Below are 15809 nucleotides of genomic sequence, written 5' to 3' on the forward strand. Positions count from 1 at the left end.
ATATATATAAACTATATGTATATGTGTGTGTGTTTGTGTGTATACACATACTTCTGAAATGTCCATGAGTACTGTTTTGATGATGAAAAATTATCATTATCCAAATATACACATTATTTACACTTCACACGTTAAATTCTGAACTATACATACATACACATAAAAATCAGGCAGAAATCCTACTATAACCTATGAAAACACTGCAACAGATTTAATCTACCCCTTAAGTTTACCACTCCTTACGTAGCCGCGCTTTGTGTATACGCGCCACCCAAAGAGCTGCTATAAAATAAGCCAAATTTTTAAATTAGGCTTTATAGCACAACAGTGAAGAATATGTGCATTTAATGACACCATGACAAGCAGAAGAATGCTGCCTGTAAAGCTAACTTGGATTTGTGCAATAATGTCAAACGAACTGTATACATCTGTTGTATGTTCTTCTGTTGATCAAGCTCATACCTCTGTGTCAGACATACGGAATTAAGACACTGGCATCTTTAAAAAATATTGCCATTTTATGACTCCTTAAATAAAAAAATATTGACGTGCAATGGATTCCGTTAAATGTGTTTGAAATTCAGTCAATGTTTACCGTCTGATCGTTACGGTTTAATTGAGGTAAGCTCGGTATAAATGCGCGATGCGACGTCTTAAACTGATGCCTAAAAAATGCAAATGTAATCTCCTCCTTGTGGCTATGGTCAAACCATTTTTTCTTACGCTTAAACTGATTTCACTTGCTCTCACTTGTTTGGGACTTCTGAGATATAGAAATGTGTAATATGTAATAACTTTAAATACTTATTGACATAGGTCAATATTATCCACTCAAAAATAAATTTCATCACTCCATCAGGCCAATAATTCGTGCGGCATTTGTTTGCATTTGTATACCTGCATACAAAAATTTAATGGAACGAACGTTTCTGATTTTCATCTCAAGCGAGTTAGCACGTATTTCAAACACGGGTTTGCGATTTGTTCATTAGCCAAAATTTCACATTAGTCGCCATGGCCAATGACAGACCCTTTCATGGAACAACTGAATATAACAAGATTTTGGACTGTTTCTTTCCAGATATAGTGCTTAAGACAACCTGCTAAACAGAAGTAGTCCGAATGCTGTTGCAGTTTTGTATTATGCCAAACCGACGTAATATTACTATTTACGACTGGCACAAGGAAAAATATATGAACGATACAGAGAAATTACACTTCGTAAAACGTGGGAGTAAATATTAAAATTGGTACCATGCAAGTACCACAGGCAAAAAATGACAAGGTTCATAGCTAAATGTAGCCTATATGTTCTACATAGATGCATAGATCATACGAGTCTTTAAAAACTTTACCTTTCTACAAAGCCCTTCAAAATATGTGAATGAAAACAACAGGATATATTGAACTTAACAGAACAAACTTTGTGACACCGATGCGCTGCTCATATTCCAAATGTTATGCCCGCTACACGTCAGGTGTACAATTAAACAAACTATAACCTTTTCCATAGTATAGGGACGTCTAGTGGCAGTTTCGACAAGGGTGAGTTTGGGCATCACAGAGGCATCACAATTAACACGTATCACAATTAACCCCCCCCCCCCCCATGACCCCCTCGTTTATTATAGGCTACATCCTTTTATGTTTCATTTCCGGACGGAAACTAACGAAAAACATTGTGAACTCGTGAAATCAGTTTGCCTTTAAGTTGCAATCATAATCATAAGACAGTGTTAGTGCTCGTTATGATATATAATCATAGACTACTTTTGTTACATGCCGAAACGTATTTTGCCTTTCAAATATGTATAATGCACTCGAATGTTGTTTTATTAACAAAATTCGATTAGTTTTCGGTTCGATTAATGACAAATGATAAACATTAAAGCAACTCTTTAGGATGAGGATTTTCTGCATTCTGTAAGAAGCCAATGACACACCCAAACACATTCTGTTCTGCGTGGTTGTTAATCACATTCAGACTGTCATTGGTAAGCTTTTTAAAGTTTCCAGTCGACTTCTCCAGTTTAGCCAATTGTTTCAGAATTTAGAACTTGTTTTAAAAATTACTTCAGTCATGGTCTACATTTCAAAATCGCCGAAAATCATTGTTCTAAACTTTTTCTGAAATATAGGTATAGTATATATATATTATAGTAGGTGTATATATATAGTAGGTACATAGTTCAAAATGCTCAATGTCAAATTTTTTTGTTGATAACTATTGATGGAAAGAAATGTAATCAGTCATGTCAAAGCCGCTAAATTCGTTTTAAGTCATTGAGTTGAGTTGATAAGTCATTTTATGATTTGAATCGATCTGTAGTTTAGAAGACATGACCTACTTCTACCCTCAGTTGTCGGCTATGCACATATAGAATGTAAATCAGCCTCTTAACCACCTGCTTCCATCGGTTTACTTAATTCGAAACTGTAAATAATTCAAGTCGATGCTTGTAGGCATCTTGTTTTATTGCAACTGATTAAGTAAATTGTGTCAAAATGTGATTGAATCTTTAAATGTCCTTGCAATACCTTTAACTTCCCCTTTCCTGTTTACGGATATTCTGTCTATTCCCTTGTTTATTGTTGTTGAGCCCACTGCATGCAAAATATTGAATAAATGTTTTGATTTTCGAGGGCGCTGTAATTACATAACCTACTCATCCTTTCTTAATACACATGCTCATTTCAGTTGTGACATAGGCCTAATTAACGAAAAAAAAAAATCAAAGTGAAAAGGCCTAAAATTAGTGTTTGTCAACACACGGATCAAAGCGCTTGTCGAATGCCGTTCTCTCGGGAGATTCCATGTATTGTTTCGGAATGGCTATATGCGACTTGTAATTATACCTGTCAGTTCGTTAGACAACACAATGTTTTCTTTATGGAAGACGGTTTTGAATCTTTTAAACTAATTACATATCATTTTCACTCTTTCACATTAAGTACCTAATAGTTCCGTTATGTCCCCCCAAAACGTCTTAACGCGGGTATACGAATCCAGCATATGTAAAAAGGAAAGTCTGCAATTTCTTCGCCGTTGTATAACTAATAAAAGAGGTAGCTCGCTGTACCTCCTTCGAGAGAGTGGCCTTTGTTGTTCCGACCATTAGTATGCGATTACGGTTAGGTTTTATCCTTATTTTTCTATGTTATTAATTTACTTTTACATTTTTTCTTTGCGTATCTATCTACCTATCTATCTATCTATCTATCTATCTATCTGATTGCTGAAATGATTACATTTATTAACACCTATAGGTGTTCATTTTTATAATTTTATAAAATGTATGGATCATGAACAGTAGTTTTCATGTTTATTGACAGCGAAGCAGCTTTTCACTCTCACATTTATTATGCCTATTGGAATGTGTTCTAAGCTAATGTCGAATATATATAACAAACAAAGACGTTTGCGCAGGGCTTTCAACCTACTGGCCACACGACTAAACACACAAGTCACGTAAACGTGCTTACCAGCAATGTCCTTCTGAAAGTTCCGCCAAAGTTAATAGTACGCAGGTTGTCTCGATTGGGAAGAATACGACCTCTTTAGGACTTACATGCAGACTTTATATCATTAACGGCTCTCTGCATTTTAAGATGGAAGTCGGGCCTATGGGCTGCGAGCGGATGTGAAATGACCTTCGCCCTTTCTGCGAGGCTGCACGTGCCGGACACCTGTTGCACAAAGACTGTAAGTGTATATGGGTTTTTTTCCCCCCCAGCACATTCTGGGGTCATCGGTTTGCGTTTTATATCTGGTAATTGCGTTCTTGATCGTCTATAGCTTATAATTGTTCAGTGTTTATTTACTGATTTGCCCTTTGTAATTCTTCTGCATGCACTTGGGTTGTGTGCATTGGAGGAATGCCTTCAACGGTCTCCGGAGGCAATTATCAGCAAGCACTTGAAGCAGTTGGGGGGACTTAACGTTTTCCATTACTCTCCGTTTTGCGGCCTTTGCCTCTCCACATTGGCCTACTAACGATTAACATGTGATACATTTAATTACATCGCTGCGCGTTTTATGGGTAGGGCACCAGCTCTGTCTTTATGAAACACTTCGAAAGCCAGTGACATATCAGCTTTCGTTTCCAACACAAACGACCATTTGCCCGTTTTAAGAATGCCCAGCATCAGCTCAGTTTAAAGAAATAACTGAGTAGCATGCTAATAGCCGTTCGCGTCTATAGCCCCAGGTCAAGAGTCTCAGTACAGGGGAGCGGTGTCCTATACCGCTTTTCAACTCTAATCTGTAATATGCTATACTTTAGCTCTTGGCACGCTCAAAAGAAAGAGTTTCAGACATTATTATATACTCGTACATGTTTTTACCACCGGCGCGTGCATAGGGCACTGATGAGAGGGGAGTGCGCGCGTGTCTGGCTTGTGTTGATAAAGTTAATGCAATGTTATTAAAGCTAGCCAGATGAAAGGAATCGTTTTATATTCATGTATCTAAAGATGAACGTGAACCGTGCACCAATGAGGCAATGTCTTCTCACTTATAATTCACATGTCCAATGCATACTTATAAATTGGCTACACGCATTTCAGTCATTCCTTTACAAATTGGAAGTTTAATGTTAGGAGAGCCCTGTTTGTTAAGGCTCTCAAGTGCAATTGTTACAATTCATATGCAGGCCTGGTTGGAGCTCATTAAAACCCTAAGTCGATATTAGTTTGTTGTCCTTATCGCTGCTGTAGTAGCATTTTCTGACAATGCGGTATCGCTCCTTTTTATTTTCAGACAAGTTCTTTGTTTTCTGCCATTACGACACAGTGCACTGTCCCCAAAATGCTCCTTTACTGTGGTTTTGCATATGTACAGCAGAGGGCGTGATATCCACAATCTATGGCGATTCTGGGTGTGCAAGGCAGGAATGTGGCACGGTACAGCAGGCTATCTCGCGGCTGTATACTACAAAGGAACTCAAGCAAGCTTATCGGGAGGTAACGTAAAACCTTTCACTCGTGCGCTTACGTGCCTTTATTGTCATTGTGGTTTTATTGTTATTTACCATTCACAATTCGCTTTCATGATCATTTAGGAATATTAATCATTCTAATCATGCATTTTGGCGCAGTTGTTCATGAGGGATGCATATGATAAACATTACTTAGATAACACATAATGCCAGCACATTGTGATGTTGAGTGTAACTTTACTGCCCCTTTTTGTTTTGCGTAGTCTTATTTTCAGAACCTCTGCTTCTCCGTTTAACAATAGCTGTATAGGTTCCTAGATATTACAATTATATGAATGTTGTTCTTTAGTGGTTCATGTGTTTACATTTGAATGCACACTCGCAAAAATGTGAGTAATATTTAGCTCTTCAAATTATTAAAACATATTAATAGTGACGGCAGCCGTCCTAGCGGTCGTAGTGGTAGTATTAGTTTCGTTGCTGTGCGTATTGATAAAAAAGTTCACTGATAAAAAAAGATTTATATGTTGCATATATTTTCTGTTTTCAGGGTGAATTATCATATTCTGTATGTTCTTCCACATAATTTCACAAGAGCAGTTAAGTTTACATTATCCCTTAAAATTGGATTTACTATTATTGTGAAATTTGTTCGTAAGAAAACGAGTCACACTTAAAACGGTTTGATAGAATTAACCGATTCATTTATTTGTTTCTCTCCAAGGCGCTGACATTCCACGCAGTAATTGTGCGTGCAGACTATTTGTCGGATAAAGCCTTTGCCGTGTCCGTAAACATTGTCGTGCAACCTGTCTCACTCCAACGTCGTCATGAATAGCTGTCAGTCAATGTTATTTTTGGAATCATTTTTTCCTTTTTCATTGCCAGCTCTATGTGTAACACCGAACTAAGGTTACAGCTATCACATTCAATATCCATCGTGGAGGTGGAAGGTATTTTGATCTATTATCTCAGTTTTAATTGTTCCAATACAGAATTCATTGTAAATCATAGTGTTTATATTTTTACTCATTCGCTTTTTAAGGGAACATTTTTTATAAACTCCAGAATAATAATTTAACTGTTTCCATAAAAAGTTGTAAAGTATTGCGCATTCAAGGCATGAAAATATTACTCTATATCGGAGCAAATAGTGTATATCGTGACATAACGCCAGGAGTTATTTAAATAATTTATAAAAACAGTTTGCTTGACTTATGTGCTGACAGGCTCGTATTTGTTTGATATAGCGCTTATTTTGCTTGACAGTGTGTTCGTTATATTTAGAAGATGAATGGCCTGTTCTAAGCAACCAACTCTATACTGATTTTTCCATTCAGTGCTAGAATAGGATGAACTTTGAAAGGCATTTAGCTATGCAACATTGTTCAACAGCGGCCATGCTTCAGCAGGCCAGCAAAAACCACAGCCTGACAGTATCAAGCCTGCTTGAAATAATGCTTGTCGCTGGACTGGAGGGAAAAGAATCAAAATTTACCACGAGGAAAAGGGAAACTATTCGTCAACCTAACTTGACACATGAAACGCCGGTAGACAAAAAATGCATAACTAAAAGAATGGAAATTAAAAACTAAGGAGGAGAATAAGAAAATACGGAAATATGAGTGAGTAAGTGTCTCACTCGGTGGCGGCTCTCTAATAGCTCCGAGGTACATACTCCCTGACATTATGTAGACGCAGGGGGGAGCCATGCGTATACATTGCACTCTGTAATTATAGGTTTAAGACCCATTTGTGCTTGCATCACATACAAAAAGTAGAGTTTTCCCATTCCATCGTTCTCATTTTACTGCCTGTTAAGAGAAATGAGCGTTGAAGGGTGCTGGGCCTGAATGATTATCTTAATATATCACTCTATAAAGTGTACGCCTCACAAAGGCATTATGTGGTTGTCGCCCAAATTGCTTCTCTTCAGTCATAACGCAGGCTATTTTACCTTCATATGGGGGCTGCTAATTTTGCTTCCTTTTGCTCCTATTCAAGTATATATTCAAGAAAATCCACAGTTGTTTAAGTTTATTACACAGCTTTATTAAAATAAAAATGACACGCTAAATCTTCCGTGTACATGTAGTATGTTGGTAAATATTTGTACACTGTCGCCATGTAATTAGCGCAGTGGAAAGCAGAAATCCTTCGGAGAAAATATATTACCTTCTTCATTGTCGTTACTTAATTTTCATGTTTGGTCAAACATATTTTCCTGCTGTTATCACGGGTGGGATTTTTTTTTACCATTTCTTTTATGTAGGGCGTACACAATTAACTGAATTACAAGTTTTATGGCATGAATAACGGGAAATTAATCACTCATCTAATTTGACTAGGGGAGCTGCTCTTACCCATTCGCCTGAAAAGAGGTCTCGTTTTCAGTTTTGGAGAAATTTGATCTTGCGTACATAAATTCTCACCAACCTTCCTTAAAGTACGAATCAAATCAATGTTTCAATTAATGAAAGTGACGGCAAGTCCTTCAGGACAGTCCAGAGCGCCATTCTTGTGAGTTTCACCGGTATAGAGCGTCTGTCAAATGAAAATATATAAATATATGACACTCTCAATGTAGGATCTAAATCTTTTTTAGTGGCAATGAATAGAGAGCTCTGCATTGCTTCTTTCTCAAACTGTTTAGTTCTAATTTTGTTTACTGTTAACCCGTAGAAATAGTACCAAAGATAAACGACATTTTTACTTACTTGTCAACAAAATAAAATGGTCAGCTAAAGTAATATGATGATTTGGTATTTATTTATTTCATTTTAAAGTTGGAAATACTAAATATGTTGGATATTTTATGTACTGAATTTGTAACCGAACACTCTTTAGCACTGCAATATTAGACAATATACAAAAAAAAAAAAAAAAAAAAAAAAAATCGCATCGCATAGTCTATATTTTAGGAATAAATACCACAGTATATATGCTTTCCACTTAACAGCTATCTTATCTTATTTTAGTCATAGGGTAATTATTATTAATTATTAATGCTTTCACGACTTGGTTAAAAAGGAGAGGTATATGAGGTAAGAAATAAAAAATGAATAAAGACGACTACCCGTTCCTGTCACTCAATAAAATTTCCATAAAATCGATAAAAGTATAGATCTATATCTTGGAAATGAATTTAAGCAAATTTTAGGGAAAAAATAGACGCTTATATGAAATTCAAATCACTTTCCAGAAACACAGAAGAAAACAGACTAGAATGATGAATCATTTAATTTTCGGAACAATGCTATCTCAAGCTTTATGCTCAGATTTATTAATCATGTAGATAATCATTCTGTAGCGGCAGAGGCGGCGGCCGTGGACAGGCAAACCGTCCCCGTGTGCTCTTTCACCGGCTGCGATTGAGGCCGAGCGCGCTGGCGATTATCTCCACCAATCGCCAGGTGCACAGGGGGGTAGCGCTCAATAGGCCCAGTCTTTTATAATATGCACAATACCCCAAAGCGTGGCGAATGCAGACTATTTGGCTCAGTGGTACAACACGTGACTGCAAAGCTCTCTCTTTAAAAATGTGCCACGGTTATTGTGAACTGGCATCACATTAAATTAAGGTTGCGACGACAGGTATGACCGATTTCAGTTGTCGTATTTTAAATGATGAAAAGACAAGCACATCTAGGTCAGTGGATCTGATATCACAACGTAGGTCTATATATGGCAAAGTTAACTTACTTGTAATACTGTCGTGTGTAATAGTGCAATGGAAATAGAATTTAAATGTTTGTTACTAGAGCTATTGTTACTTTTATGTATTACAGTTAGCATTAGAATTAATAACAATAATGTTGAGAGTATAATAGAATAACAATAGTGATAGTAGTCATTTTAGGACTGCTAAGTTAAAGTAGTAGTGATAGCACTTGGAATGTTTCAGAGCTACAGTCGTAGCCTATGTGTGCGCGCTAGCTGAGTGAACCATAGGGCTCACAGAATTTTTTTTTCTTGTTTAGATCATATTCACTACATGTCGTATGGCGTTTATGTTTACGTCTTATGGATTTATTTGTATATTTGCAACTATGACCTGACGTATTTATACTTGTTCTCCACCTATAGTAACACGGCACTAGTTGACGATTTTGGAGGCGGAACGCTTCGTTACGCTGTATGGAGTGCACGAGCACTGCGCACCAATAGCATCCGAATATCAGTAAAAGGTCTAAAAAAGTGACGCGGTGAGAGGAGGAGGAGGAGGGTGTATCCGTTCGCCGCAATCTCTGTTTCGGACTTTTCAAGCAGCAGGGAGCTGTATGGCACATTAACTTCAGAGCTCACTTTGGAACATCTCGACTCGTCTTTCTGTGGATTTACTGCAGCCGCTCAGAGCGGTTCGCATTTTCAGCAGCCCTTCCCGAGAGAAGGGTTTTCATTAGAAACTCAGCCTGCACTCCGCTAACGGCTTGATATTTTTCCAACTCAAAGAAAACTTAAGGGCAAACAAATTAGGCAGGTGGCAATGTTAGTGTTTAACAGACATTTCTGTCCCTAAACGCGTGTTGTGTAATTTCGAGATTTGCGTTTGAAGAATATTTGTAATTGTGTTACACGGTGTGTGAAAAGAAGACATTTTTGTCATTTTTTCCCTCAGTGTATGCAGGTTGTAATCCTTGCGGATAGTGTCGTGGTCTCTAAGTGGAAATCTGAACCACAGACAAGTCTGTGACTGTACATTGTTATGGACATTGCAACAGGTCCGGAGTCAGTGGAGAGGCTCGTTTCAGCGAGGACTCAGTCCGATTGCTCCAAGATGTTGGACGGTATAAAAATCGAGGATCACCTAAGGTCGGGCCCGACGACTTTGGGAGTTATGCTTGGTAAGTCCCAACTACAAGTATTAACAGATAAGGTAGATTACAAATATAGGTTGTTGTTGTTTCCAGGAAAGCAGAAGTGCATTAGGATCGTTGTTATTTTGTGCAAAGCATAGAATAACGCCAACAATGAATTATGTATAGTCTTACTTTTCTCTTAAGCAATTAGCAGTCGAGTTACCAGTCTACGCTGTATTGTTAAATTTTTAAATTTTATTTTATATGTGTGTGCCTACCCTTATGCTTCCTATAACGTGTCAAGTTTTATGTATGCTGTTGCTTTGCAACTACTACACCGCAATGTTCTGAACTACATTTATTTTACACCAAAGACGATGTGTTACATGAAAAGAAAATCTATTATCCATTTACACCATCGTCCACTAAATACCATATTCACACACGCACACAAACACATACGTTTAGCTATAAATTAGGCATAGTTTTAGAGTTTCCTTTTTCCTATTTTTGGTATATATTTATTCAGATACATCAGTCAATATCAATGTCGTATTTTAGGCTACCTTCTCTATGTTTAAAATGTGATGTCGCCACTTGTCACTGTTCACTTATTCATTGACACCCAGTTTAGTGGTTCCTCATTAAGAGCTGCTGTATAATGTTTACAATTAAATAATGTTCAATAAAAAAAATGTAAAAGTATCTTATAAAAAGTACTCCCGAAAATCAACTAAAATGAGGATATATTGTGTGTGCGCGCGTCTTTATTCATTTCGTTCTTTGTAAAGTAGGCTAATTACATGCCTTAAAATACGTTTAAATGTCATGCACCAATTTTATCACCGCCCCTTACCCTACAAGGTTCAATGACATTTCTTTAAATTGTAAAAGCTTTTAAAATTAATTCTATTTTTTCCTGCCAGGGACGGAGTGCCATCACCAGGCAGTGTGCGAAGGCTGTCAACGGCCCATATCCGACCGATTTTTGATGCGAGTCAACGAATCCTCGTGGCACGAGGAGTGTTTGCAGTGTGCAGTGTGTCAACAACCGCTTACCACCAGCTGCTACTGCCGAGATCGGAAACTCTACTGCAAACTGGACTACCAACAGTAAGGACACGGATCTCTTTCTATTGTTGAAATCTTTCCACTTCTGTGCGTGCTTTATGAACTACCAAAAATTGTAAATGAATAATATATATATATATATATATATATATATATATTGGAACGCTGTTTTATGTCTGTATTCTTCAAAAGTTTCTGGAAAGAAAAGAGGCATCCGCGTGTCTAGTAAATTAACAACACATTCATCAAGATAATAAGTAAATCATACAGGCGGTAGCAGTACTAATAGCACTAATTGTATTATTATTATTATTATTTGTTATTATTATTATTGCGTTATGTATTGATTCCATATCCCCAAACTTATGCAGTTTACCAGTGTTACTTTAATTTGACAAACTGTAATTATAAGATAATTACATTGCTATCTTTTCTCGTTTATACAAATTGATACTCGTGAAACATAAAAAGTAAAACGTTCATAAAAATTACTATTTATTACTTTTTATTGGATGCTGCGACATCGAATGTTTGTCTGTAGTTATTCAGGATGATGTCAGAGTGTTTTGACCTGTACATTTGATTATTTCGATACGTGCTGAATTCGTGGTAATTTCGGTGCATTGTGATCGTGTAGGTGAAATTAAAGAGAAATGAACCAAATTCAGTGCTGGTTCAGTGCCGAGTGTGATTAAGGAGAGAACATGAAAATGATTGCTGTATCTATTATTTTTGTTTTATTTTGTTTTGTGTCGTCTGGTGGACAAACTTGTGTGTGTGGTTGTCCGTGAGCGCAAGAGATTTAGTTGAAGTGAATTATGCGTGGTCTGTTGTTATGCGAATTTTGTCATATGAGTGTAAACGATCAAGAAAGGAGCAAATAGTTATCCTATAGCGTCAGGAAAATTGTAACTCTCAAAATAGAGTGCGCACGTGTAAAGGCCTGCTATTTTCTGTACAAGTTCTGCGCAGAAATCGAAAACAACGAACCATCATCATTTTTTTTTTTTGCAGCAAGGCCGGAGCAATATCTCTCTTGACACCCAGAACCTAAGGAATATCAAATCGCATAACTGCTTTAATTTAACCTCGGGTATTTTTCTTGAACAAATCAAATAGCAAGTAGAATAATTAAAATAGTTCAAATAAACACTTCTTACAGTTTATAAATAGGATCGAATTTATTTCTCCATTTAAAGATACTTTAGAATTATGTATACATTGTATGCAATGCATTTTATATGAAATATCATGCGTTCGGCGTTTTTTCTTTTGTCGGGATAATTACCCGCGGATTGATCATAACACTGATTTAAAACAAAAAAGTATAGCGTATATATTTATCAAATAAAGGGTTTTATTCAATATAATTTTTACAATAACTATTATTATTATTATTATTATTGCATTGCATTTTCCCATAAATTTGCAAAAATCCCATTTTTCCCATAAATTTGCAAATATAAATGTTAACAAAATTACAGACTGTATTATTGTTATTATTGTTATTATTATTATAGTTCTCATTGTTATTGGTAGTGGAAGCAGTAGTAATGAAAAAATGCATACTAAAATGGATTACGCTGTATGTCCATGGTAATGGCTACAGTCTATACTATATGTGTGTTTATAGTTTATTTGATAATTTTCAGTGGTCAGTTCTTTTCAGTTCAGCAATTTGCCTGATCCTGCTACCATCATGCAAAAGCACTAAGGATAAGTACAAATAAAGTGATGGTGATTTTACATTTTTCTGCCCAACAGATTGTGTATTGTGTAGTATTACACTTTTAAAGAGACTTTGTAAACATGTGGCTACATTGTAGTATTATGAAACCTTGTTACTCAAAAATAAAAAAAGGCAAGCACTACAACTGTATTTCAGATAAAAGAACTACAATTTCTCAGCCCACATTAGACAAGAAACAAGGGTAATATTTAAGAGAAGTAAATCCTGAGTGTGTCCTGGATCCCGGGTCTTGCGTCTCGGGGATGGAGGGGAGGGGGAGAGTAGGTTAAATTTCTGTGCAGACAGTGCGGGCAGTTTTTGCACTGTGGGCCATCCCATGTAGCCTTTGTGTGCATGAGTGCCCCTCGTGCCTGTCACTAAATTTTAAGGGCTTTTTGTATCAGAGGTTGAAACATGGCCGCCTCAGACACCGGGACATTGTCTCTCTCCGTTGGAAATCTGGTGACAAACAAAGAGAAACATCCATCGCTTTGCATTGCCATTTTCTGCGCGGTGTTCGGCCAGCTTTCCCTAACATGACCAGTGACAACAGTGTGAATTCCATAGCTGCAGCCTCAGATTCCATTGCCCAGGAAACGCCAAGCATAGGATCACACAAGGGATAAGACTGCTGAGGACAAGTGTTCTAGAAGGCATCTTATTGTTGTGCTTCTTCTGATTACATTGTACTGTCTGGGCGCTGCAGCAGCTTGCAGTGTGTGTGTGTGTGTGTATATGTGTGTGTGTACGCTTTGCCGTCAGTCTAAGGACTTTGTAGCATGGACTCTGTAAGGATATTCCAGAGCCACAAAGAGAAATCAAACCCCTCTTTAGTTTCTGTCTTTCCCAGCAGCAACTTCCTGTGAAAAATGTTGCAGTCTGTCACTGTACAAAACTGAACTGTACAAAAACTACTAGAAGTTTTCAATAATTTTATTTATATAAGTATGTATTTATAAGTAAGTATAATTTTTATAAGTATGTTGTCAATAACATTGCCTGTTGTTGGCTAGTTACTACCTCAATGTGCAATTTTTTTCTCAAGAAAAAGAATATGCAAAAATGGCAGAGGAAGTGATACATATGTAGTTTAAAAGGAGATACATATGAAAACAGAAAAGCACATTTACCACTTCACTTTAACTGTTGGACTTTTATTTCTTTTACTTTTATTTCAATTATTTCTTTGTTGGTATATTTTCCTCCTTTCTTGGTAGTATTAAAATGTGATTGATATTCCATTCAGCTGTCTCAGGTGAACACACACGTGTGTGGAAAGGCATATAATAATTATGAAAGGTTGAAATACACACTTCATGTGTTTTTCCCTGCAGTGTTTGTAATTTGACAGCGTGTAGAAATCCTTTTGTTTAATATTGAGGGAAACGGTACAAATCGATATTTGGAGAGAAATTAATATGCCACCTGTTCCTCCTATTACTGTTGCTACTGATATTAAAATGCATTTTATGCGTTTGATTCGCAGCGTGGAGAATGTATACACATTTTTCTATCGTTTGGCAGTTTTCATCCCCTCTCCTGTACCTTTTGGAGCCCACAGTCTCTGTCTCGTCTCTGGTGTGGCGGACTGTCTGGGGGACTTGCCGTGTGTTTAACCCTCAGTGGATGTTGCTATGCGTACGGCCCTCTGGTGCTATGTGTTTAACCCCGCGTGAGACACGGCATCCAGCATAGCACGGTGCGACCCCCCGCTAGCCACTTCTGCTGTCACTCACAGCCAGGCTCTAATGAGAGACGCAGTAAAACAAGCATCAGGTTCAAAACTCCTACAGTCAAAGCTGGAGCAGGGGACGTCTTAAATACGTCCCCTCTGAAACTCGCCTTCGCTCTCTGTGACGGGATGCTGAGGGGTACAATTCACACCTTTTTCGGAGTTTATGACATTCATTTAGGGCGCATTAGCCAGGCTGCGAACTACTTTTGGCTTAAAAGCGGGGCTCCCGGGGATGATGGGAACCGTGGAATCCAAAAACAGCCAAGACGAGCCGTGCCGTTTAATTATTTACACAGTAACTCATGAGATCAGCAGAGCATTCCTTCTCCTCTTCCTCCTCATACGATGCTTGAGCTAGAACATAGTGCTTTGCTCTTAGCTTTACTCTGTATTCCTTAAACCTCAGCGGCTGTTTAAAACTCGTGAGAAGGATGGAGTAATGTTTCAGGGATAAAACCCTTCAGGAAAATGACTTTGGTTTTAATAAGCTGTAACTGTCTGCTAGGCTTTGTCGTGCTAGCAGTGGGTGCTTCTGGATATTTTTTTACTGTCTGCGTTAAACTATTTTTGTAGCATTGTAAAGACACGCAACACACTTTACCAGTTTGATTGATGGATGGCTTTGATTATGTGTATAAGTCTCATGCGGCTTTAATATTTATAAGCTGTCCTTTATTGGATTATGGCAATCATAATATGTGACAGTGGCAATTTGGCAGTGGGAAGTTGCGTGCTTGTGTGCATTTTTTGCCTGCCTTTCTATATACGTCAGTATTTTGTAATGTCGCATCAAGTACTAATGAGGATCCGCCTCAGGTTGAAATGTTGTCCTGTGTTTAAGTCGTTCCTGCTGATTTCGTGTGGTCAAAAAGATAAGATTGCTCGTACAGCTCTTGGTAATGAAGTTTACATGCTGAAGGGAATGCTGGTTGTGTGCGGCAGTGGGAAGGTTTGGGAAACATCAGGGAGGGGACAGAAGGAATGCTGACGCGCAGTGAAAGCTCAGCAAGGTAAACAGGTATGAGTGTCCGCCTGCAGGGATTGCCGTGGCAACCAGCAGGCCGCATCAAGCGTGAGATGTCAAGTAAAAAAATAGAGAAGACCTCGGGAGTCTGCTCTCAAGACAGAATCTTGGTCCTGTCTAAAACTGTGTGGCAGATTTTTTTGTTTTGTGTTTTCTTCTTTGGTGATTATGAAGTGTGTTGATCCTAAATGCTGGATCAGTGGTCATGATTACTGTCAACTCAGAGTAGAGTTTTTTTTTTCTTTTTTTCCTGGCCCTCAGGTATTAGCTTGGAAAAAAGTCTGCAAGCCCTAAGGCTTTCATTCCTGCTACGAAGAAAGCCATTGATCAGAATTAGAGTGGGACAGATGGGCTCGGTGGCTGTACTGGGTTTCACATATAATGACCTCGATGCATTTATTCCATATTCTGAAGGGGAAAAAGTAAGTGAGTTTTGGCAATTTTCTTGGCCATATTGTTTTCATAGCAGCGTTCATCACTTGTGTGCGTGTGTGTGACTTGGGGTCAGGGTGGG

General features: G+C 37.8%; 1 protein-coding gene across 1 annotated transcript in view; it reads left to right on the forward strand.

Moving 5' to 3' along the window:
- The first annotated feature begins 1143 nt into the window (after positions 1 to 1143).
- Positions 1144 to 15809, forward strand: part of LOC118778305 (LIM/homeobox protein LMX-1.2-like) — a 78560-nt gene continuing 63894 nt past the window's right edge. Inside the window, exons 1-3 of the mRNA XM_036529780.1 lie at positions 1144 to 1161; positions 9637 to 9781; positions 10663 to 10849. Of these exons, the coding sequence (XP_036385673.1) occupies positions 1144 to 1161; positions 9637 to 9781; positions 10663 to 10849 (350 nt within the window). The remainder of the gene's footprint in view (positions 1162 to 9636; positions 9782 to 10662; positions 10850 to 15809) is intronic.

Source organism: Megalops cyprinoides, chromosome 5, assembly GCF_013368585.1.
Source record: "Megalops cyprinoides isolate fMegCyp1 chromosome 5, fMegCyp1.pri, whole genome shotgun sequence".
Lineage (NCBI taxonomy): Eukaryota > Metazoa > Chordata > Actinopteri > Elopiformes > Megalopidae > Megalops > Megalops cyprinoides.